General features: G+C 51.6%; 1 protein-coding gene across 7 annotated transcripts in view; it reads right to left on the bottom strand.

The window, feature by feature from the left end:
• Positions 1-25,221, bottom strand: part of MARK2 (microtubule affinity regulating kinase 2) — a 57,869-nt gene that overhangs the window by 7,163 nt on the left and 25,485 nt on the right. For 4 of the 7 annotated variants that reach the window (XM_068554548.1, XM_068554550.1, XM_068554552.1 and 1 more), the window contains exons 2-14: positions 8,220-8,399; positions 7,926-7,979; positions 5,182-5,230; positions 4,789-4,854; positions 4,629-4,699; positions 4,367-4,423; positions 3,404-3,640; positions 2,846-2,965; positions 2,646-2,745; positions 2,456-2,568; positions 1,350-1,482; positions 987-1,165; positions 565-662 (exon numbers count right to left, since the gene is read on the bottom strand). In XM_068554548.1, coding sequence (XP_068410649.1) covers positions 565-662; positions 987-1,165; positions 1,350-1,482; positions 2,456-2,568; positions 2,646-2,745; positions 2,846-2,965; positions 3,404-3,640; positions 4,367-4,423; positions 4,629-4,699; positions 4,789-4,854; positions 5,182-5,230; positions 7,926-7,979; positions 8,220-8,399 — 1,457 coding nt within the window. Of the gene's footprint in view, positions 1-564; positions 663-986; positions 1,169-1,349; positions 1,483-2,455; positions 2,569-2,645; positions 2,746-2,845; positions 2,966-3,403; positions 3,641-4,366; positions 4,424-4,628; positions 4,700-4,788; positions 4,855-5,181; positions 5,231-7,925; positions 7,980-8,219; positions 8,400-25,221 lie in introns of all 7 variants that reach the window. The other 3 variants (XM_068554547.1, XM_068554549.1, XM_068554551.1) reach the window with 1 other exon arrangement.

Here is a 25,221-nt window from a genome sequence, read left to right as displayed (position 1 = left end):
AGGAAAGCCGACAGGAGGCAACTGCCTCCGGGCTGCACTGGTCTCCTAGGAATTCTAAGAACAAGGATGTGTCGTCGCCAGAAAGAGCAGCGGGTTGCTAAGGGGAATCTTCATTAAGCTCAGAAGACAAGGAGCCAGGAACTCAACGTGACGGTCAAGGTTAGGGGGGCTCTGCTCTCACGGGCACAGCTAGAGTCACCCTCAACGTGTACACGCTTCAGGTGGGCATCTCTCGGTTTTGCCCTGAGCTGGGGCCCCTCAGGCACCGATGCCCAGAAGAGTGCAGTTGCCATGCCCGGGCTGCAGTCAAGAAGCAAGAAGGCAGCTGAGATGACCATGGAGTCACACTCGGTACCCCGCAAGAAGCGGTCACAGGAGCACAGGGAGGAGGAGAAGCGGGGGTGGGGAGAGCAGGGAGGAGGTGCTGGTGTGTGGAAAGCTGGACTGGACAGAGCCAGGATGGGACTCCAGGGAGCAGGAGGGGAGATGGTGCTGCTGACAGACGTCACCGCTGGGAGAGGTGGCTCCCGGGGAATATGGCAGGCAGGGCCCGGGCCTGCTCACCTGTCTTTGCCGTTCTGGATGGAGGCCTGGCCGAGGCTGGCCCTCTCCAAAAGTGGGGAATTCCTGCTTCGATTTGTGCTGGTGGAGAGGACGCTGTTCTGCGGGGAATAAAGGGCAGAGTGGTATCACAGAAAACCAAAGTGTTCTACTGGCAGGTTCACAAGGCCTGCTCCCCCTCCACCTTCCAGCATGAGCAGTCGGGCTGGGGAAAAGAACGGATTTTGCTTTTACTCTGTGGGGCAGGGTTTTCTACAGTAAGCAGAAGTGGCCCCGGGCGGGAGGTCAGGTAGGCAGCCAAAGGGAGCTGGGTCTGGATTAAGGGAAAGAGCTGCCTGGAGAGGGCAGGCCCCACAGCAGGAGCGGGGAGGATGGGAAGGAGGCGGGGCTGGCCAGGAGGAGGGAGGGGGGTGGGCGTGGCTCACCGTGGAGGGGGTGGGGGTGGTCTTCTTCCTCTCCAGCCCGGGCAGGGGGCTGGCAGGCACTTTGGCTGTGCTGCTGGCCTTCCGCCCTGGCTCCCGGTCCTCCTCAGGCCGCTTGTTTTCTGCGTTGTTACTCTGAGTCTTCTTAGAGTAGGAATTAGAAGTGGGAATGGCAGGACCAGCTGCTGGGCCAGAGGACAGTGGGAATGGGTAAGGGCAAGGTGGAGGGAAGTTAAGTGACTTGCCCAAGGACATGCTACTAATAAGGGCTGAACAGGGACGGAAACTCAGCTGTGTCATCCAAAGCCCCAAGAACCCATCAGGCGAGGGGTGAGTCCCCCACCTGCAGCTCCCAGAAGTACTTACCCTGGTCGCTAAAGCGCCGCTGCTTGGGGTTGGCTGAGACGCTGCGCTGTACCTTGTGGGAGGGGGAAGGGGCACTGCTATTGGTCAGATCAGCTGAAGGCCGGGGCTTCAAGGTGATGGTGTCTCCCTCCAGCTGCAAGAACACAAAAGGGAGGGCAGAAGTCATGAAGAGTTGCCTATGGATGATCCCACTTACACATTCCTGCCTGACACTAATCCACCCCAGGCTCCCTTGAGACATACCCCCTGCAAGACCAACGTGCATCTAAATAAACACTCACGGAGACAAGTCCCAACACAGACCCTGACAAACACAGTCAAAGACACACCAACCTCCCCACAAAGAACCCCGCCCTCAGAGTGGGATACACACACCACACACATAAGAATGCACAGTCGGACTCAGAGACACCCCCCAATACCTCCTGAGCAGGCTAAGTCAAGAATCAAGAAAGGGAGTCCAACACCACCAGGGGGAGAGCAGGACGGGGAGGCCACGAGTGGATGTGGGGACACACAGATGGTGAACAAGACCCTACTCCCACAGAGACCCAGGGATGCAGGCGCAGACACGGGTACGCATACGAGCAGAACAATAATCACGAAGCCTCCAGATGCACAGACGGGGGGCTGGACGTACATGCACGCAGATACATATACCCAGACACAAGCTCTAGGCAGAAGCAACACACAGGCTCAAGATTCCTGTAAGACAGACACAGAGCACCCAGGAACCCAGACTTCCAGATACAGAGAGACACAAACATATCGAAACAGTCAGAGACTTCTAGAGCCAACACAGAACTGACCCAGCCAGAATGACCTAGACCCAGTCTAACCAACACAGAATGAGCCAGATCTACTCACCCGTATGGAAACCCAGACCCAGGCCCATACCCCACCAGCTTCCCTATTGAACTACTGATGGAAATTAGTGAAAGCAAAAGCCAGGGGACCTTAGCACCACCAGAGCTGAGGCTTAAAATTAGTCAGTAGAGAGCACACCTACTCAGAGGTGAGCTTCTGCCCTCAACAGCTGCTAGAAGCATGGGGATACTACTGACAGAGAGGCTGGCTAGACGGGGGAGGGAGCAGGGGGCACACACCTCGGAGCTCTTGTAGCCCAGGAGCAGATAGGTGGCCATCACCTCGTTGTACCTCTGGCCCACCAGCGAGTCCTGGATCTCTTCCCGTGTGTAACCCATGGACACCATCAACTCTGCGTGGGGGGACATACAGTTAAGGCTGGTCCTGAGTCCTAGGCAGGCTCAACCTCATGGCCCAGCACAGCCTCACCTGTCCGCCGGGGGTCCTTGTAGTCAGGGAGTGGCTCCACATAAGGCTTTAATTCATCATCTTCGTGACCCACATTCATCCATCGATCTTTCATGATTTGCTGGGGAGTAAAGGGAAGCGGAAGGGCAGAGAGGGAGACTCAGCTTGGAGGTTTCCTTGGGAACCCAGGACCTCCTACCAGCTGGGCTCAGGCTGCTCACCTCTAAAGTGCCTCTCTTGCTGGGATTGAGAATGAGAAATTTCTTAAGCAGGTTTTCACAGTCTGTGGACATGTAGAACGGAATACGGTATTTCCCCCTCAGTACCCGCTCCCGCAGCTCCTGTAGGAAGGAAATTTAAATCACCCAAGGCCAAGGGAAGGAACCTAATATCCAGGCTCCTGACAGCTTAAGACTGGCCAGGCAGATATAAATGAAATATGGTAAGAGGCAGAGAGCCTGGGACAAGGCACCTCACTAGAGAGTCGGTGATGTCAAATACCCCACGCCCTCTGGCTTGATCAGCCCGAGGCTTGCAATCCTGAGTACCTTGGAGGGGTGAACGGACATACAATTTATCCCAGCCCTCAAGAGAGGAACTGAGGTTATTTTGCTGGGTGCAGAGGGCTTTTAATAGCTGCTACCTTTTGCAAGCCCTTCTTTGAAGCTCTGGCTCAGGAAAAATGTAGAAAAGCAGCAAAGGTGAGAGGTCGGGGACAAGACCAGAGGCCAAGAGAAGAAATGAGAATACAAATGATCTAAGCCTGCACTTCACTCCACCTTGAGGTTCTGTCCATCAAAAGGCAGGGATCCGCTGACCAGTGTATATAGAATAACTCCCAGGCTCCACACATCCACCTCGGGTCCGTCGTATTTTTTGCCCTGGAAGAGCTCTGGGGCAGCATAAGGGGGACTGCCACAGAAGGTATCCAGCTTGTTCCCAAAGGTGAATTCGTTGCTGAAGCCAAAGTCTGCAATCTTGATGTTCATATCAGCATCCAAGAGCAGGTTTTCTGCCTGGGAGGTAAGAAGGAGAATGTCAGGGAACCAAGGGGATCACACGAAGGCACCGGACAGAAGGAGCTGAGGAGAACGGAAGAACAAACAGGAAGTCATCTTCAACGTTAGAACTTCTCCCACCAACTCCAGGGCAGGCCCCCGATCAGTGTGCGGGGGCTGGGCTGGGCTGGGCTGGGCCGGAGGAGGGCCGCGCAGGCCGCTCCTCACACAGGCAGCCACGTGAGAGCTGGGATCTGAAGGCTCAGAGACGCTGTGAGCTGTGCAAAGCTTCCCTGTCAGGCCGGGTTCACCGTGGTCACATCTGCGAGGACTCAGGGGCCAGGAAGACTCATAGGTAGTCTCACGTGCTAACAGCTCAGTGAAAGGGAGGAGTGTGCCGCGCGTCTGCAAAGCAGCTGTGGCGCAGCTGCGGGACAGTCAACGCTGTTTCCTCGGTCGGCCGCCAGGCTGCCTGCAGCCCTCCTGCCACGCCTGGCTGCACCGGAAGGTGAAGTGCTGAGAGGTGAAATGGCAGAGACCCTCTCCTCGCTAGCTGGAATGGGATCCTAAGTCCAGTCATAAGGCCTATGTCAGAAGCAGCCCCAGGGGCTTCCTCATCATCTCCAAACAATTAAAGGCTGGAGTTTCCTTGAACACCCAGGGTGTAATGGTTATGTCACAGTTAACAGAGGGTGAAGGACCCAGCCCTGACTCAAAGACACTGGAGATGAGAGCACGCCTTACCTTTAAGTCTCTGTGAACAATAAACTTCTGGTGACAGTACTGCACAGCAGACACTATCTGAAAGGAAGGAAGAGGGGTCAGCTCAGGGGCACCTGAAGGTGGGCTACAGGGGCTGGTGGAGCTGTGATCGAAGCTGCCACGTAGATAAGCAAAGCCCAAAGGACCCTCCAGAGGCCCCTTACAGACAGGCAGCTCCTCCTTGTATGCCAAACCCCCCAAAGCAGAGGTCGGGCCCACACTCCATGGAGGGAGTCACACCCACCTGGCGGAATTTGGCTCGAGCCTCTTTTTCTTTCATCCTGCCATGAGCCACTAGGTAATCAAACACCTCTCCTGCAAGTGACAGGGGCAGGGTCTACATCAGAGCTTGCTGGGGCTGGGGAAGGTGGGGACACAGTAGGAAGAGGCAATTCCATACCTACCTCCACTAGCGTACTCCATGACAAGGTAGAGAGTTTTCTCAGTCTCGATCACTTCAAATAACTTAACTACAAGAGAAAAGGCCAAGCTATGAGTCAGAGAAGCAGCAGGGGCCACACATCGAGCCCCAACATGTACAGGGGCATCCTAGGAATGAAAGTTTCCTCCTCTCCCATTCCTACTCTCCCAAAGACAGGTTCCTCTCGAGGCAGCCACACCACTAAGGACAGCCCTGTGCGCCAGAGGCAGCGCTGGATCTTGAGCTGGGCTTCCCCAGAGGCATCCTTGAAGACGACAGACTCCAGAAGGCCATGTGCCTCAGGGAGAAGGGCCACATGCTGGGAAGTGGAGCCTTGCCGTGGGGGAAGAGGAAAGGAATGATGACTGGTTCTCACCTATGTTGGGATGATTCAAAACCTTCATTATTCTTACTTCACGGAACAGCTGGAAAATAAAATATCAGGGGTCATGCTTGCTCAGCTTGCTCCCCTCAGGTCCCCTCCAAACAGAGCCACTGCTAGGATTCTTTTTCCAAAAGAGAAAACAGGCAGGGAAAAGAAATAGAGTAGTTGTCCAGATCCTCCATGCCCGTCCCCAGTGGCTGAGAAGGACATGGTGGGGAAGGAGAGCAAGAAGGGTCAGTGCGAGGAAAGCTGGGCTCTCGTGACTTGTACCCTCAGGGGCAGCATCTGGACGAGCCAGCTGCACCCTAGGGTGTTGTCTCCCCAAATCCAGCCCCCAAACAGCAGACGGGTTTTGGCTGCATGCCTCTGAAAGAGGGAGCGTGAGCCCACGTACATGAACACTTAGAACCTGAGCTGCTTCTACAGTTCACTGACAAAGCAGACTCTAGCTTGGTCTGTGTGAAGAGGTAGGGGAGCACTGAAGGGGCCCCTCTGAAGGGGCCCACCACCTTCTGACTTACAGAAGTCAGAGGGCTCTGCACTAGTGGGCACGCCTTTCTCTCCTGGGTCTCGGGGTGGTGACAGAAGAAGCCACTCCTATATATAGCTGATGCCAATTTTAATCAAATCCACCTCCACACACTCACGCTCTCTTTGTGAAACAAAATCAGGGACTCCAAACCATACATTTCCATAAAGAAAGATGACAGAAATGAACTCCATCCCCTCTGCGGGGGCCAGAGAACTGGAGGTGGGGTTTTTTGCAACTTCTAGGCCACACCGTTTGCACAAGGAGCAGAACTAGTTGTGTTGTGTTTTGTTTTTGTTTTTAAGGGGAGGGGAGGTATGGAGACCTAATTTAGGCTATATTTTATGGGGAAACGTGAACACATCTTTCTTTCTTTTCCTTTAATGAGATCCCAGAGCTTTTGTGAGCTGGAAAGGAAAAGAAGAGACAGGTTTTCCCATCTTCGAGAACCTGATTCTGATCTTGGCTCCCTTTCCTTGTTAGAGCCCAGGTTTTTCTTGCTTTCTTCCCAGGCCCAATAGTTATCTTGGATGAAGAGGCAAAAAATCCTGGATGCCACCTCAGGGGCAATAATGGGCCTGGAAAGGGCGTTCTCCTAGGAGAGCGTGGAGTTTTCTGGGCTTGTCTAGAACCCCGAAGAGGTTAGCTTCTTCAGTGTCTGTCCTTTAGGGGTCATTGCTGGGATCAAATTTAAACAGAGTGATCTGGCCAGAATCAGACTGGCCTTGGCAATGGAGTGTGTTTAAAGGCTTTAAAAATGGCTATATTTGTCTGGTGCTGGTGCTTCCAGCCAGTCAGGAAGAGGCAGGGAGAAAAAAGAGGTGGGAAATAAGATGGCCTAGCTGACTCTGGCAGGCTAAACTGCTCCAAAGACCAAATGGCCCACACCAAGCTGGCTTCTACTCTGTGGGGTCTGAGCCAACATGTCAAGAGTAGCCCTCTTTCCCTTCCTTCCGGAAAGCTCCCAGCAGCAGGGAGGCCCTGGTGATGACAGCCATGTCTCCTTTGAGTCAAAGAACTTTGAGGGGATCCCAGGGGTAACAAAAAATAGGAAACACCTTGGTTTTGGCTGTCAGCATGTCAGGGTACCTCAACTCACACTAATTCTGTGAGTGTCTCGCTCAGTAACAGCTCCCAACCTCTAGTCCCAAGCTTCCCAATCTCACTGTAGTTGGCTGTTAGCATCAGGTTATGCCCTCTCCTAACTCAAGTAACAATGTGCTCATGAAAAGAAAAACTCAATCTGCCACGAGATGCAAAGAACTAGATTAATCAAGGTCAGAAAATCTGAGCCAGGGTCAGCTGGAGTATGAGGAAATCTGACTGACCTGAATAGGGGCAGCTTTTTGGGAGCCTGACGGGAGATTTCTTCCTTCCCCTAACTGCCGGAGCCCAGGGTGGGGGCAGAGGGCAGACAGTTTCTAGTTCTACACCAACCAGTCACTGGTAAGCTGTCCCTCTTCTGCAAACGAAAGCCTTCTTTTCTCACTCCTGCATATGTGGTCTCACCTGGAGGGTTCCCCAACCAGCTAAGTAAGACCTCAGTTTTCCACTGTAAGTCAAGAAGGGAAGGAAAAGTTCAACCTCATCTAGCAAAGACTACATGCAAAGGACTCTGCAACTGTTAGTCAAAAGAAGCCTAGAAGTGAGAAGGAAAACTGGGAGGACCTGTCATTAATCTGCACGTACTGTCAGAGGCTTGAAACTGGAGTTTAGTTTCGAAAAACCCCAGCCTTCCATACCCATTCTCTGAAATGTAGCTGGCACAGAATCCAGTGGCAGGTTCTCTGCCTCCTCTTATCCCTGTACTTCTAGAGCCACTCCCCTGGATCATTCAGATCTTACAGTTAACTGCATGTGTTTCTAGTAATGGCTATATACATGTGTTTTTGCATAGGGCTGGTCCCAGGCCAGAAGAAAAGAAGATGCAGGAAGTAGGTCAGACAGGTAGGCCAAGGGGCTGGAAAGGGGCAGAAAGGCTTCTAAAAGAGCCAGTGCCTGTGGCCAGGAAGCTGACTCAGGAGGAGCCAACACAGGTGATCCAACCAAAACCCTAAAGACGGCAGAGCCATGGGAAGGGATGGTGGGAACAGTGAAACGACCAGAGATTCTGAATTAGGGGTTCAAGAGGAGGTCCAACTGGGGTCAGCAGATCATCAACTCCTGACAGAGGTTTAGAAAGGGACAGCAGGTACTGTGTGCTTACCTTCTGGAGGCTGGAGGAGTTCAGTTGAGTCTTGTCAATGATCTTCACAGCTACCTGAACAAGAGATAAAAAGCCCAAGATTACCTCTTTGACCAGGCTAAACTCAGGACTCGAATCTACTTCCTCCTTTGTATTTCTGCCTCCTTTTGGCCCTATCCCTCTTAGCACCCCTATCTGTTCAGATCTCATTTCTGCCTGATAAACAAAAGGCTGGCTGTGGTAGAAGTCCCACTACTACCTGCTGGGGTATCAACAGTTGGGAGATGCTGCCATGTCCCCCACCCCAGAGCTCACCTCTTTCCCAGTAAGGATGTGCCGAGCCAGCTTCACCTTGGCGAAGTTACCCTTGCCGATGGTCTTGAGGAGTCGATAGTTGCCAATATGGGGCTGCTCGTCAGCAGAAGTGGCTGAGTTGCGGCCCCGCAGCATGTTGGACTTACTGCTGGGCTTGGAGTCGAGGTGTCCCAAGGTGGGCTGCAGGGTGGAAACGTGTACACCTTTGAGTATGCTGCCCTTCCGGTTCCCCATACCACTGCCCTTAGCTCTCTGCAAAAAACGCAAGAGGCTGGGGTATGGGGGCAGACTCCAGGAGGCCGGTAGGCATGCAAAGAAAGAATCATAAGGCAGGGGGATAAAAGGAGGTGGGAAGAGCGCCCACCTTCACTCCAAAAGAGCACAGCCTAAGGTCCAACGTCAACATCCTGTGGGCGTTGGAGCTTAGGACCTAAGCTGTCCCATCACTGGCTCCACTGCCTGGCAATACATCCCCTGTAACAACCCAACAGTTCCTCCACCTCACGTGGGAGAGCGCCGTCTCCCGTCCTCCCTGTCGCCTGTTCACACTTTGATAAGGTTACATCTCAAAGTCGCAGAAGCATGATCAGAATTACTGCAAAGCACTCACTGCCACCCAACACTTTACATTTCTCTTTATCATGTATCACTTTACATTAATTTGCTGTCTATCCAACAAGAATGGAAGCTCATGAAGGCAGGCATGTATCATTTATTCACTGATACATCCCTGCACCTAGGCAGACTGGATTATGGTAGATGCTCAATGAAATACTTGTGCAATGACAAAATGGAATGACAGGGTCTGCGCAAGGCCACCCTCTGCCCTCCTTAGATATCCCATAGCTCAAATCAGGGTGTGAGGAAGCAGAAATGACAACAACTGGCACCAACAGGTATGTAAACATAACACAAAAAAGGTACGGTCCAGATGAAAACATACATCTGTATGAAGACCTGTACAGTCCTCAAAGATCTAAGGGTAGAGTTCCATGTGATCTAGCAATTCCACTCCTAGCCACATACCCAAGAGCAACTTGCACACCAATGTACATTCGTAGTATCACACATTCATAATAGCCAAGAAGTGGAAACAACACAAATGTCTGCCAACAGATAAGTGGATATACAAATTGTGAAATATCCACATAGTGGAATATTCGTTGGCAATTAAAAAAAAAAAGGAGGGACTTCCCTGGTGGCGCAGTGGTTAAGAATCCACCTGCCAATGCAGGGGACATGGGTTCCATCCCTGATCCGGGAAGATCCCACATGCTGCGGAGCGACTAAGCCCGTGCGCCACAACTACTGAGCCTGCGCTCTAGAGCCCACACGCCGCAACTACCAAAGCCCACGCGCCTAAAGCCGGAGCTCCGCAACAAGAGAAGCCACCGCGATGAGAAGTCCACACACGGCAACAAGGAGAAGCCTCCGCCTGCTGCAACTAGAGAAAGCCCGTGCGCAGCAACAAAGACCCAACGCAGCACTCCCCCCTCAAAAAAGAAAGAAAATAACTTAAAAAAAAAAAAGTACTGACATATGCTACAACATGGATGAACCTTGAAAGCATTATGCTAAGTGAACAAAGCTGTTCACAAAGGACCACAGGTTATATGATTACATTTATTTGAAATGTCCAGAGTAGGTAAATCCAGAGAGACAAGAAAGAGACTACTCTAGGGCTGAGGAGGGCTGAAGAGGGTGAGGGGACTTAGGGGTAACAACTAAGGGCTGTGAAGTTTCTTTCTGCAGTAATGAAAATATTCTAATGAAGTGCTGACTGTGGTGAGGGATACATAGCTCTGAGAATTTACTAAAAGCCACTAAATTGTACACTTTAACGGGTGAACTGTATGGGATGTGAATTACATCTCAGTCAAACTGTTAAAGAGTCTGGTCTAACTCTGGTCAAGAGCACTGACTTGCCTCTTCCAGAATACCTGATGCCATTGCTCCAGCATAATGGGGATAAAGTGCTGCCAGAGTCTCATCCCAGAACCATCCAGAGCTGCCTTGGAAACTTCAAGGAAACAATTTGGAGGGGAGCTGGGTGACCAGAGAAGTGTGACTCAAAATTCTTTCTTTCACGGTCCTTTTCTGGCTCTAAGTGAAGTCCTCAAAAACCACAGAGAAAAGAAATGACTTGCTACCACCCAAGGAACTGTCCAGGGTTCCTTGGCAAGAAGCGTGCTTCCCCAGCCTGTTGCTTTTCAGCCCTAAGGGGCTATGAATAGGGAAAAACTTCCCTCTGCCCCAACTTCCAAGACAGGAAGATGGGTGGAAAAGTTTCCTTGGCAACCTCTAATTCACCTCCTAAACTTCTTGTCACTCCCCTGTTTTCTGAGGATATGAGCCAAAGGCAGCAGGGTCTTGACAGTCCCCAAGTCCTCAAAGTTTGCAATGAGAATTTAGTGTCTACCTGAGGATTTGGGTCCTTTGCTCCCTGAAGCCAAATCTGGGAACCCCACTGCCTATCCTGAGCTCTGCCCTGCCCATCCCTCGCCGTGCTTCCCGCTCCAGGGGCTGCTCTGTGTTGCGCAGCAGGACAGCATCCCCGCCCCGCCCCCCGCCCGAGGCTCAGCTGCGCACAGAACTTCAAGGAACAGCAACAACCCTCCTCCTTACTGAGACAGAGAGGGGTGCTTAAGAGTATAGATGCAGAGACAAACTGCCAGGGTTCAAGTCCCAAATCTGCCACTTACTCAACACATGTTAACTTTATTATTATCAACAACATCCTTAAGAGGGAGATGAGAGTATTACAAAGCAAGAAGGAAATCATCTAAAAGAAGACCGATGCGGGATGATCCCACACATGGGTGTCAGGAGATGGTCTAGTGGGTGCCGAGGAGCTCTGTCCAAAAGAACTAGGTTCCAGTCCTGGCTCCCCCACTTACTAGCGTTAGTTTCCTTATCTGTAAAGTGGTGATAAAGTAGTCCCTATTTCACATTCATTAGGTGACAGAAAATATGTAAAATGCCTTATCCAATGCTCAAAAAAAGAACAACTATGAATGCCATTATTTTTAGTTCCTCAGTACTACAAAGCCTATTTGCAAAGCCAGAAGTCTCATTGTCAGCAAGACTTCTGCATCTAAGTCAAGCCCTCCTAAGCCAGCTGCAGCCTAGCTGGAGGCCAAGAGATGCTATGTATGGGCCCTCCCGGCTGGGGAGAGGTCCCGGCTGAGCATCAGCCGCCTGGCCTACACCAGCCCCTTTAGCCTTCACAGGAGGCGACTCGACAGGGCAGCTGTGAAGGGCTGATTCCAAGCTAGGTATCCAGGACAGTCAAAGAGAAGGTTCTGCTTGCCCGGGACCCAGAGAAGCAGAGGACACTGGTGCGTGCTCTTGGATCCCCTGCTCTAAAAGTCACACACTCCCCTTGCAGGACCGAACTACCCAACTCTCAGGACTCAAAGGACACAGTCCTTCCCTTACCCCTTCTGCCCCTTCTATGTTGTGAGATATTTCCCACAGCAGGGATGCGGGACAGGGTGAGGAAGCAGAGAAAGGAGAAAGTCTCTAGTAGGAAATGTTCCTTGGACCAAGGCCCCATGAGAGGCGGCTTCTTTGAAAGCTGAAGAGGAGGTAGGGGTGTGGGTGGCTATCATGGAGAGAGAGTCCCATCCCTGGTTCTCGACTAGGCCCATGTAACCTGGACCCAGGTCTCACCAACAGGGTGGGGGGCTGAGGACTAGCTGCCCTTCTGGGCCAACTAAGCAGGATCTAGCTAGAGCCATGCTCTGCCCCCCACCTCCATCCTCCTTGCACACAGTAAGACATGAAACACCAGACATCCTCAAAGCTCTGGCTGACATCACACCATAGGCAGGCCCCAAAGGTCTGAGGCCAGTCTGTTGAAAGCAGACACCACGGCTCTCAGGCAGCTTTCAGAAAGAACAAGGGGTCACCCTGTGAGGCAGTATTTGGAACCAAATGGCAGAACACGCAGGTTACTAAGCAGGCCTGATTCAGAATTAGGGCCTAAACAGCTCTGAGGTCCTCAATCGAGAGGAGAGAAGGCAGGACATGAGGATGAAAAAAAAAGAAGTCTTATATCCAATGGGCCCTTCAACCTGGATCTCGGAACTCGGCCTAGGCGTGTTGCCACGTTCGCCCGGAAGACAGCCTCCACCCCGAGAGGCCCGGCGCTGACTCAGGTAGGCAGCGCCCCTTCCCTAATGCTGGAGGCCCTGACCAACAGTTCTCCCCTAGAAAAGCTCACGCTTTGGGGCTCTGCACTCAGGTTTGGCCTCGAGTGTCCTGAGACTTCCCTGGGGCCGGGAGGGGGCCAAGCTGGGAAGGGGGAGAGGCAGGCACGCCCTGGCCAGAGGCAGAGCGAGCCTGGGCACCGTGGAATGGAGGAAAAGTGTCCCTTGGGCACCGGCCCCGGGCGGCCGCCCCAGATCCGTCTCCCCTCACGGCAGCACTCGTGCGCCCTCCCTGGGCCTCTGCCTGTCGCCAGCCCGTTCCCTTCACTCTGGCGGGGCCTGCTCACTCGACCTAAGGGGAGAGTCTCCTCTGGGTATTTGCCCCCTCTTCCCTTCTCAGCCAGTGCCTCTTCCCAGGAGGAGCACTTCCCTGTGCTAGTTGCTGCCTGGCTCCATTTAGCAACTCTTCAAAGATCCTGTGTTTGGGGTGAGAGGGATGAAAGAGGAGAGGGCAATTCCACAGCAAAAAAAAAAAGGGGGGAAACATACCCGGCTGGAGAAAGGGACAAGGACTACCAGCGACTTCCATCCAGCAGAGGCCACGGCAGAACCTGTCAGGCAGTGAGGGCAAAGTACAGAGGCCGGGAAGAGCCAGGCCCAGGGCGGGGGCTCCTGGCTCCGTCAGCCTCCCTTACTCAGCTGAAGCAGGCGACACCTTCCACCACCTCGTCAGTGAAAAGGAGCGAAGCAGCCAGGCCAAGCGGCTCCTGCCTGGGAACCTGGACTGTGTCGCAACCGAAACCACCACTAGCAGAGAGAGCCCAGGCTTGGCAAGGAGAGCAACGGGGACAAAGCCCTGCGGCTTCTTGTGGGCCAGGGTCTGGTGGCCAGAAAATGCATGCAGTCCTCGGACACTACCCAGGAGCAAGGTGGGAGGAAAGGGGCAGGGGGCTAACGGGAAGGAAGGGAGACAGAGAGAGAAAGAGGCGGGTTTAGATCAACTTCCTTCTCCCTTCCCCTCCCCCTCTCCGGAAGTGGGCTGCCCCACCCTCCCCAAGGTGCTTTGCTGGGTAACAGCTGGGAGAGGGTGAGGAGGAGACTTACTCCAGCTCAGGTTGTCATAAAGCCATTCTCTCTCCTGCAGCAGGTGGGACCTGGGTAGGGGCTCAAATCTGCGGGAGGAGTACATGTGAATCAGACATGCTGACCCAGAGAGCGCCAGCAAACCACCCATGGGGTGGGCGGGAGCAGAAACCAGCCGTCCAACAGTGGCACATGGACCTCCTACTTCACAAAAAGCAGTGTTTAACCTTAGAAAAATGCACATTCCACTTATACAGATAGTATTCTGGACATAATATCAGGAGATTCAGGAACCCTGGAGCCCCTTAGGTCCATGGGTTCTAGACTAAGCACCTCTGTCACTGATAGAGAATGAGATGCTTAATCCTAAATTTTGCCCAAAGGCTGGGAACAAACCAAATGCTTCTCTACATCCCTTCCAGCCCTGATTCTGGGAGTCTATCTCCAGGTTCCCACCCACCTCCAAGTCCCCATCACTCTTGAGGGCCTGGGGGCAGCAGGGGCAGCCATTCCTCACACCTGCCTCCAGCCAAGCCCCTGCTGTCTAGGCATCTGCTGTCCTTGTGGCAAACTGGAGCCCTCCCCGTTTGTGTTCTGGTCTCGGCCTTTCTTCTGGCTGCCAGATCAACTTCACATTCATTCCACTGCTTGAGGCTAGGGTCCTTCCCACTAGGCAACTCTTTAAAGATCTCATGCTGGGAGGCCATAAACCCCTCTAGGGAAGGGCAAAGCCTCCCAGTGACCTCACAGGACCTGAGCACAGACACCTGGGAGACCATGCTACTCAGTGTTCACCTTATGTATGAACCCTGGTCAACAGATTCGGCATTTCTGGTACTACCATCTGCTGGCACGTACTTCCCATGTTCTCCACACCATAAACCTACAGGGTAGGGAGCACCTTCATTTTACAGATGAGAAACTTAAGCACAGAAGTTAAGAGACTTGCCCAAGGTCAGCCTCCCCGTGCAGAGCTGGGCCTGGAGCCCAGGGCTTTCGCGCCCACTCCAGCACTCTGCTGTTCCTCACGGTCCCCTTCACCAGATCCTCTTCGATGCTTCTGAAGCCTAATCTGCTCTTATTTCTCCCAAAAGAAGAATGAGTCCTCGCTCTTCCTCCACAGACTAGGAAGAGGGGAAAGATGTGAAGATTCCGGAAAGGTGCCTGGGACAGCAGGAAGGCCAACGTCCAGGTTAAGGCCAGTGGGGGGCAGGGGCTGTTTTAAAGGCCTACCCAGGTGGTCCCACAGCACCCCCTGCTCTCACTCCTTCCCAAAGTGTGCCCTCATCTCAGTGGAAGAGGTCAGGCTTTATTCTGGACCCTAGGCTCAGGCTTGCCCCTCCACTCAGATGCCAGAGCGGGATCAAATGGCTTCATTTCCCAGTCTCCAGGATTTTGCAATGTGACAGAAGGATTGTTTCCTCAATCTTATTTGTGGGAGGCAGTAAGGGGCTTTGTAAACTGAGGAAGTACCAAGCAGTGACCTCAGAGAGGCTGGGGAGAGACAGGATGGGACTGAGCTGAAACGTCACATGGCAAATCGCTAGTTCTTTAACCCTTCCTCCTTCATTGCATCCAGGAGCCTTCTTTGCACCCTTTGATCCTGAGCAACTGTCACTCTCAACTGCCAGGAGTCAATACACCAGTGGAGCATTCTGGGTAGGAGAGCTCTGGTAAAGCTTGGTAAGCACTGACCAGTGGAGAGTCTGGATGTACACCCCCAGCCCCAGAATGAACTGTGATGTCTCCACCTGGGGAACCCCCACCATCCCTTAATACTCCGTCAAAGAGCGGAGGTGGGCTTGTGTAAAACTGCCAAAGGGCTGCTCCCTTTTTCCAACCAGGGTAGGTGCCTCCCTGACAAAGGAGGCCAGCAGAGCCTGTGACTGAAGCAAAGCCGAAAGCAAGGTGGTTCGCTGCCCTCCAGCTCTCTAAGCTGCAAGTCTCACCCCAAGGCTGGGAGACCAGCACTGCAGCCTGGGCCATGCAGGGAGCCCACGCGCCTCAAAGCAGCCACAGCAGAGCCAGTGCCTGCCTGGGAAGTCCGGCAGGCGAGAACTGACCTGGAGTGAGATCCGAGCTGAGCCACCTACAGCCCCTTCATGCATGGAAGCTGCGGTGCAAGGAGCACCCCTCCAACCTCCTGTCTTCTGAGCCACTTGAAATGCTGGGCTCCTCTTCAAAAATGGTGGATTCTACTGAGCAACCACGGCTTCAGAAGCTTCCACGCCACTTTATCCCTGAGAATCTGCTCACTGGGGCCTGGTCTCTATCTCAGTCCCCAATTACTGTTGCCCTTTCAGCAAACCTTCATTGAGCGCCCACCTCTGGAGCCTGTTGCAAAGTACGGAGGGATCTGGCTCCTGCCTTCTAGAGACTGAGAGGAGGGGAACCATAAACGAGACTCACGACGGTATCTCTGCTTACTTGTTAGGCAGGCAGGATAGCACAGCAGAGCTCTGGAGGCAGCCGGAGGCGGTGGGGGCCCTGCCTTCGCTCCTTACCAGCTCACCGAACACCACCAGCAAGATCACTTGGCACCTCTAGGTCTCAGTTTCCTCACCTGGGGCATGAGGACACTAGCTGTTCCCACTTCACAGGATTAGTGCGAAGATGAAATGAGATAATCCACGCCAGCGTTGACCACGGTCGCTGGTGCGCAGTAAGGTCTCGACCATGTTTTCTATGATCTCTCTTCACTTTCAGGTAGGGACCTTTGTTTCCCATCTACAGGGGTTCTCTGAGCCCTGAGAAGAGCTATAATCTCTTAAGAACTTGACTACAAGTACCAGTGTAGCAAAGCTGGTATTCCTTCTAGAATGAGGAAAGTCAAATTTCTACCATGGCTGGGCTGTCAGACAAAAAGGACCCTCCTTCCTAACACCACTCCTGCCAAGAGAAGTGGGTGAATGAGAAGGCAGCCACGCCTCTGCCCTCTGAGCGGCCCAGAGCGGGAGGAAGGTGTGCCCACTCTTCCCTTCCTCATCATTTCCTTAACTCCTTCCTCTCAGAAAAGGTCCAAGAAATGGCCGACATACCAGTACCACATGGTGCCAAGGGCTGGGGGAAGCTCACATTGCCAGCCTCGCACTCCATTCGGCTCCTCCCTACCAGTGGGTTACCGTAACCATGGAGACCAACAAGTTCCTCCATATCACAGGAGAGCCTGCCTGCCAGCAGCCCAGGGCTCTGGGGGAGGCAGAAGGCAGCCTGCAGCAGAAAGGTCTGGCTCGCTTTACAGAGGACTGTGGGGAGCTGATGGGAGACTAACCAGTGAAGCTGAGGTGCCTGGGCCTCCCTCCAACTTCCTTTTCTTTGCCCAGTAGTTTGTTTTTAGCACATTCATTGTCTGGCTGTATGTGGTGTGGTAGTGAAGGGTGTCACTCTGGAGTCAGACAGATCTGCGGTGGGACCCCAGCTCCACCACTCTGGCTGCTGTGTAGGGAATGGACTGGAACGGTGTTGTGAAGAGCTACACAGATCCACACACACTAAAAGGCTCCAGATCTCATATAATACCTTCTTTTAAGTGATCCAGGTAAGTAAACCCTCTTATCCCTTGTTTATCCCAAATCCTTTTGTTCAAATAGTTATCCAGACACCTTCTTAGCTGAGAGTGATCCCTCCCTTCTCTGACTCTCACAGCACCCTATCTGTATCCATTCAGCTCTTCTGACTTTGTGCCTCTATGCCTTCACCCCCTCTTTGAGCTCTGAGAAGTCAGAGGTCACCGTTGTATGCCCTTAGTGCCTAACAGCGCCCCACGTTATAATGCTTACGGAATGTACACAGAATAAAAGTGGTACAGGGCTTCCCTGGTGGCGCAGTGGTTGAGAATCTGCCTGCCAATGCAGGGGACACGGGTTCGAGCCCTGGTCTGGGAGGATCCCACGTGCCGCGGAGCAACTGGGCCCGTGAGCCACAATTGCTGAGCCTGCGCGTCTGGAGCCTGTGCTCCGCAACAGGAGAGGCCGCGAATGGTGAGAGGCCCGCGCACCGCGATGAAGAGTGGTCCCCACTTGCCGCAACTAGAGAAAGCCCTCGCACAGAAACGAAGACTCAACAGAGCCATAAATAAATAAATAAATAAATAAAAGAATGTGAATTTCTAAAAAAAAAAATGAAGCTTTCAGCTTCAATAAAAAAAAAAATCAAAAAAAAAAAAAAAAAGTGGTACAACTTTTTGATCCCTAAAGTTGCTCCCCTCCTCCCCCAAGGAGATAAGCAAGGGCAGAGGAAGGAAGATCAAAACCTCTGGCCAGAAGACCCCTTTCCCCTCTTTCAGGGCATTTACTGCCCTTTGAAGTTGGTTGGTTACTGTCTGTCCTTCCCACTAGACTACACCATAAGGGGAAGGCCCCCGGTCTGTCTGATTCATGGCTCACAACAATGTCTATAACACAGAGCGGAAGTATTCAGTAAGGTAATGAGTGAATAAATGTGAACGAATGAATAAATAAGAAAACATGTTGGGGCATCTTCGTGACGGTCTCTGGGATACACGCCAATAACCCGTATCAGTGCACTCTGCACACAACATCCAAGTGGGCAGTGGGTCATGAGACCCCCCCTCTCCCAAAAATGGATGACATCCATGGAGCGTCAGTTCTACTAACAAGCTTTCTCTCAGGTGGTGACAAGCCCCTTGGCACTCTCATCTGTCACAAAGCTTGAGGCAAAGGTGGTCACCGAGGAGAACTGGAGGCAGGCTCAGAATACAGCCACAGCTGAGGACCAGCAGCACCCCCCCCATCCCTGGCTCCCCTCAATCAAGCCTAAGCCCTCCTTTCATCACAGAGGGGGATCCCTCTCCTCGAACTTCCTGCTGCCCAACAACCACCAGGCCCTCCCACTTCACACAGTTCTCTCTGCCTCTCCACATTCAATCCCTCCACTGCCGTGCTACCAAAACCACTGTGTCTTGCTGGGACAATGCAATGCAGCTTGAGCCATTCTAAGACCTACTGATTTGGGGAAGTGACAGTGACTTTAGGAGACATTTACTTACTGTTTGCCACACTGAGAGCTGCTTTAATATTTCCTCTTTGAACCAATGTACTGATTGCAAGGCCCTGTCAACCCTAGAGAGCCAAAAAAATTCACCCATATACACCTGCCTTCTGTCCACTGCACAAGCAGCGTTCCCACCTGGCCACCACCCTCCCCAAACTGCCTCCTGTTACAGAAAAGCAGAAGGACTAAAAACGGCAGCTGGGGAGCTCAGGTGACTCACCCAGCATAATCACCTCCTCCCAGAATCTCCCATCTTCTCCTGGGGTTTTTGCCAACACAAAATAAAAAAGAAGCACGAGATCTTAAAAAAAAAACAACAACAAAAAAACCCCCCCTCTCTCAGCATTTATGCAACAGCCTTTCTACCTGGGTGCAGATTTAACCCTTTGTCTCTGCCCCTTCCAATGCAGTTTCCTTAAAATGTTTTTATGCTGAGGCCGGAAAACAGGCCTTCCGGGTCTTATCTGGTTCCAGCTCTACACTGGAAGGTGCTGAATAAGACATGTGCCTCTTTCCACTGCATCTTCCTCTGGAAGTGGAAAAACTACTACCTTCCTACTCCTCCAGTTTCAAAGAGGGAATTGAAGAAGGAGGAGGAAATAGCAGAAAAAAGATTGGGACAAAGTTTGCTGCCCCAGAAGTCACCATGGTCAGAGATCAGAGCTCAAGCAGGACAAGAAGTAACAGAAACCACCTAAGGCCGGCACCACCACTCTCAGAACCTGTCTCCACCTGGCCGGGCTGCAGTGTGGCTCTTCCACTTACGTGACCACTAAAACTCCAACTGGCTGCTCTTTCCATGAGCAAACCCCCATTGAGTTGTTCCTGCTCAGGAACAGGGAGAGGTGTTATCTTCCTCCTACAACAGATCACTAAAAACCCAAGCAGGTGAGGACACACGAGCTGTGGAATGAGGGACGCCCCTGTTTCCGGTGCTACCTGACAATGGGTCGAATCAGTCAAAATTGAGAATTCAGTCTCACCTGTTCCCAGAACAATCACAGGAGCTGCACATAGCTCTCTAGCAAACTTTTTGGGTAGGAAGTGGTGTGTGTGTGTTTATCTTTGGCATTTGGCATCTAGAAAGACAACTTACTTTTGTGATAGCTGGTGCTATGACTACAAAGTAATGAGAATGCTCCCACAAGGCACATGCAAATCTGCTGCAGCATATTAGTCAAGAAATCCCCAACTTGGGACTTCCCTGGTGGTCCAGTGGTGAAGAATCTACCTTACAATGCAGGGGACACAGGTTCGATCCCTGGTCAGGGAACTAAGATCCCACATGCCATGGGGCAACTAAGCCCGCACACACCACAACTACTGAGCTCGCACACCTCAACTAGAGAGGCTGCGTGCTGCAAACTACAGAGCCCACGCGCTCTGGAACCCACGCACCACAACTATAGAGCCCAGGCGCCCTGGAGCCCATGCACCACAGCTAGAGAGAAGCCTGTGCACAGCAAGGAAGAGCCCGCACTCTGCAACAAAAGATCCAGCATGCCTCAACAAAGATCCCGTGAGCCGCAACTAAGACCCAATGCAGCCAAAAATAAATAAATAAATAAATAAATAATCTTTAAAAAAAAAAAAAAAAAAAAAACAGGCAAAAGACTAAAAAAAAAAAAAAAAAAAGAAATCCTCAACTTACCAAAAGTTCTGTTCTGAGAAGGAACTATTTTTCCATAGAAACATGTTACAAATGATGGCTGCATTCTCAGGCCAGCCCACCCCATCAGGGCCCACCACTGTATCTGAAGTAGTGTATTAACCATACTTAACACTTAAACCAGAGTTCAGAATAGGAAAATGAATCAGTGTTCCAACATGGGACCTAGGAACGTATCTTTGCTCTCCAAGGAGCGTGGGCTGTAGAAACTGGGGTTTCTTAACCTTCAAACTCTGGGTGAGGGCTTGACATAAAAGGACTTGAGCATCTGGGGGTGGCTGGGTAGGAGGGAGGGTCTAAGGAGATATGAACCTAGGTGGAGATGAAGAATAAGGCTGGAGGAAAGGAATTCTGAATGGATACTGCCTTACAGGAGAGAAGGGTTAATTAAAGGAAGACCAAGTAGAACTTCCAGAGAGAGAGAAGGGAGCCTGGGACAGTCCCCTGACATATCAGGGGAAACACTCTTTAGAACTGTCTTCCCTGCTGGGTACCTCCTTTCTACCTCACTGGGCCCGCCGCTACCACTGCAGTCTCAACCCTGGGCCGAGGGCAGAGACTGCTGAATCCTGTTACTAAGTGGCCATGACCTGGGCAGGTGCCTTGGCTAGCTTGTTGGATAAACGGAGGAGGGCTCATTTGTCAGAAGCTGGGTGGAGAAGATTGGAAAGCACAAGTTTCTCACTGGGACGGAGTACATGGCAGCTTCTGACTTTAGGCCTAGGTTGCCCCTGAAGCCAAACACTGTTCATTTTCTGGTAGCAACGGCAGTTCTCCTCCAGGGTGCCCTAGCTGTTTGTGTGCATGACCTAGGAGCAGAGAACATGGTAAATGAGATGACAGCTATTTTCCATTATAAGTGCCTTCTTAAAAAACACTTTTATACTTAATTCATCTTCTCAGAGACAGAGTCTGAGGAAGAGAGTCTGACTGTACTGGTTTCTAAGAGAAAGGAGTGGTCCAGAAAAGGCCAGTTTAGCCCTGGCTAAGGCAACGGGGAGATGTGGGTTCAGACTTCATTGCTGGAGGTTATGAGCTTTCTAACGTCTGTGATTTGAACACGGGAGCAGGGCCCTTTGGTACAGATTAACTCACGTGCTGGTGGAAGCCCTCAGGAACTAGATCCACCAACTGACCGGTGGTGCTGGGGAGGAAGGGGGCCACTTTGGGGCATTGTTAGATGCACTATTTATTACACAGACTGCAGACAAGAGAATGCTGGTTGTTTTGAAGGAGGCAAGCAGCCAAGTTTCTAGCTCTCCACCTCCGAATTCACTCAGAGAGGGCAGGGAAGAAAGGATGGCTGCAAAAGGAATACAGATCCTCCCCAACAAATCCTGAAGGGCAGCTCTAATTGCCAACAGGCATGGTGGCTTAAATAAAGACCGGAAGATTGAGAGAAAAAACCCCACCCAGGATACCTCCGGTCAGAAGAATCTGGCTGGGTAGCAGGAGGCCACTGCTACCCATCCTGTTGTTCTATCTAGTCCATGCAAACACCGAGTACAAGGACAAAGACCCCATAGTCATAAGGGGGTTTCTATCAAGAGAAAACAAAGGGGTAAAGTCAGAAATTATTCAACACCATCCAAAACACTTAGAACAATGCCTGGCATATATTAAATGCTCATGACATGCTAGCTATTATTACTATAATTCCATACGCTTTCCCAACTTATTCAGTAGGTTGCCAGAAAAAGATATAGCTTTTGAATAAGTTTTTATGTTTTTTTAAAATATGATTTTTAAAAAATTAATTATTATTTATTTTTGGTTGCATTGGGTCTGTTGCTGCTCACGGGCTTTCTCTAGTTGCGGCAAGTGGGGGCTACTCTTCCTTGCGGTGCACGGGCTTCTCACTGTGGTGGCTTCTCTTGTTGTGGAGCACGGGCTGTAGGCGCGTGGGCTTCAGTAGTTGTGGCTCAGGGACTCCAGAGCACAGGCTCAGTAGTTGTGGCGCACCGGCTTACCTGCTCTGCGGCATGTGGGATATTCCCAGACCAGTGCTCAAACCCGTGTCCCCTGCATTGGCAGGCGGGTTCTTAACTACTGCACCACCAGAGAAGCCCAGATAAGGCTTTTGGCTTTAACTTCTTTACCCACTGCTTACCACAAATTCTCTATTCTCCGAAAAGAGATGGATCTTTCAAACCGGCCTAGGAAAGCGCTAGAGTCGAAGACCAAGTTCTGGTCACCTATTTGCACAGCTCAGACTTGGACGTGGGTTTCTGGCAGAGCGAGAAAGGGCTCCAGCAGCTCAACTGTTTTATCCCTTCCATAAAAGGCCACTCTACTTGTCCCTGATAAAAAGCACTTTAAACACACACATCCAACCCTAGGGAAATCCAGAGTACACACCACAGCTCCTGAGACACACAATATCAATAATCTTGCCAAGATTTTCTAGGTATATGGAACTGGAAACTTTGAAAATTAATAGTCACAATGGGAAATGTGACCGGTATTTAAGAAACACACAGTGTGGCTAGAGTCCCTGATTGTTATGTACTGAAGAGCACTGCCTCTTCCGTAGTGAGACGAGGGAAACTCAGAGCCAGGGTAGTGGGGGTGAGTGTGGTGGTGAAAACTTAGCTGCACTCCCAGCTCCTGAATGTCTCTGGCTTGGAGACTCAGCAGCCTTCGTGGCAGCCAGGCTCCCACCACCAGCTGTCCTTCACACAACATAACAAGATCACTGTTTGGGAAGATGGGATTTTCGGTGTTGGGTTTTGTATCCCATAAGCTGGCATGCATCTGTCTCAGGGGCAGTTTCCTGAAACAGCTGCATGTCATGGGCCCCGGCAGACAGGATTTGAGATACAGGAGAAAGATAAATGAGATACCAGAAGTAGGAATTCAGGGATGATAAAGGTAAGAAGGAATGAAACTGTCTAGCTGTCCTTTTCTCACTCCTGTCCCACAAGAGCTGACTTTTCCTACCTGGTCCTCACTAAGGAATCACAAACACTCCTGTTTCCCTTTCTTGACAGACCCAGGCTTCCTTCTGGCATCTCCACATTTTTACCCTGACAGCTCTAACACATCAAGTGACTGTGGTATCTAAAACTGATGCTGGGGCTTCCCTGGTGGCGCAGCGGTTAAGAATCCGCCTGCCAATGCAGGGGACACGGGTTTGAGCCCTGGTCCGGGAAGATCCCACATGCTGCGGAGCAACTAAGCCCGTGCGTCACAACTACTGAGCCTGCGCTCTAGAGCCCGCGAGCCACAACTACTGAAGCCCGCGCGCCCAGAGCCTGTGCTCTGCAACAAGAGAAGCCACCACAATAAGAAGCCCGCGCACCGCAACGAAGAGTAGTCCCCACTCGCCGCAACTAGAGAAAGCCTGTGAGCAGCAACGAAGCCCCAGCGCAGCCAAAAATAAATAAATTAATTAATTTTAAAAAATAATTAAAAAAATAAAGCTGATGCTGGCTACCCCATTAAGAGATGACCAAGGTCATGTGAGCTGGCCCGACATGTTCTGCTGCACTTGTTTATGGGCAAGAAGATTAAAACAACCTGTCAGGGGAGGGAAGGGGGCAAACCCTGTACACAGGGCAAGCACTGGGAACACGACACAGAGGCCTCCTGCCAAGAGATCTTTTGCTCAAATATAAAGCAGAAATCTCTCACCAAACACCAAACCAGCTAACTATGCCAAATACCACTTATGATCCAGTGACCTTGAGGCACTGCTCCATTTTTCCGAAGTTCTTCGTATAAAAGGTTTGGTTTTTTTTTGGGGGGGGGGTCCGGGAGATTAGAAGGATGAGCAACATAGGGCCCCATTAAGAGTCCCAAATTAAAATAATACCCAAGCAAAGGCTCTCTGTCTCACCAAGAAATATATGTGGCATAGGGCTTAAGAAAGAGGGGTGTTTCCAGGGTACTCTTGCATAAAGAAAGCACTCAGGGGCTTCCCTGGTGGTGCAGTGGTTAAGAATCTGCCTGCCAATGCAGGACACAGGTTCGAGCCCTGGTCCAGGAAGATCCCACATGCCGCGGAGCAACTAAGCCCGTGCGCCACAACTACTGAGCCTGCGCTCTAGAGCCCGCGAGCCACAACTACTGAGCCTGCAAGCCACAACTACTGAAGCCCGTGTGCCACAACTACTGAAGCCCGCATGCCTAGAGCCCATGCTCCGCAACAAGAGAAGCTGCCTCAATGAGAAGCCCTCGCACCGCAACGAAGAGTAGCCCCCTCTTTCCACAACTAGAGAAAAGCCCCCCAAGCAGCAACGAAGACCCAACACAGCCAAAACTAAAATAAATAATAAAATAAATAAATTTTTAAAAAAGATCTGTGCATTAAAAAAAAAACAAAAAAAAAGAATCTTCCTGCCAATGCGGGGGACACAGGTTCGAACCCTGGTCCAGAAAGATCCCCCATGCCGCGGAGCAACTAAGCCTGTGTGCCACAACTACTGAGCCTGCGCTCTAGAGCCCGTGAGCCACAACTACTGAAGCCCACACACCTAGAGCCCGTGCTTGGCAACAGGAGAAGCCACCGCAATGAGAAGCCCACGCGCCACGACGAAGAGTAGCCCCCGCTTGCTGCAACCCAAAAAGAGAAACCCTGCGCTCAGCAACAAAGACCCAAAGCAGCCAAAAATAATTAAATAAATAAATTTATTTTTTAAAAAAAGAAAGCAAGCACTCAGTTCTCAGATGGCTAAATGCCCAATCAGAAGTCAAACTATCAAAACAAAACTTCCTATGACCATTTCTTGTCCTATACAAAATCAGAATTGGGAGGCCATTTAGGTACAGCTCCAGGGCAGAAGGGCTCAGGCAGCAGGGAGTCAGAGTTGTCCTCTCTGACCAGAGGGTTAACCTCACAATGACATCACTAGCCACCACACACAGGAAGGAAGGGAGAAGGCAGTCAGCACCTGAGCCTGTGGCCCTGTGGTTCCAGGCCGTCTGGGCTCTCCACAGGGTTACTGTAGAAATTGGCCCCTGGCTTTGCTAAATTAGATCCTTTCTCCCCTGCTCTTCTGCAAAACCATTTGTCACAGCCCCTAAATAACCAATCTTCTCCTCTTAGCAGGCTTGGGCTGCTACCATCTGGTCTCTGCCTTAGGCA

The sequence above is a fragment of the Eschrichtius robustus genome, chromosome 11 (assembly GCF_028021215.1).
Source record: "Eschrichtius robustus isolate mEscRob2 chromosome 11, mEscRob2.pri, whole genome shotgun sequence".
In the NCBI taxonomy this organism is placed as follows: domain Eukaryota; kingdom Metazoa; phylum Chordata; class Mammalia; order Artiodactyla; family Eschrichtiidae; genus Eschrichtius; species Eschrichtius robustus.
Note: the sequence above shows the minus strand (reverse complement) of the source record. Positions and strands in the feature narration are given on the sequence as shown.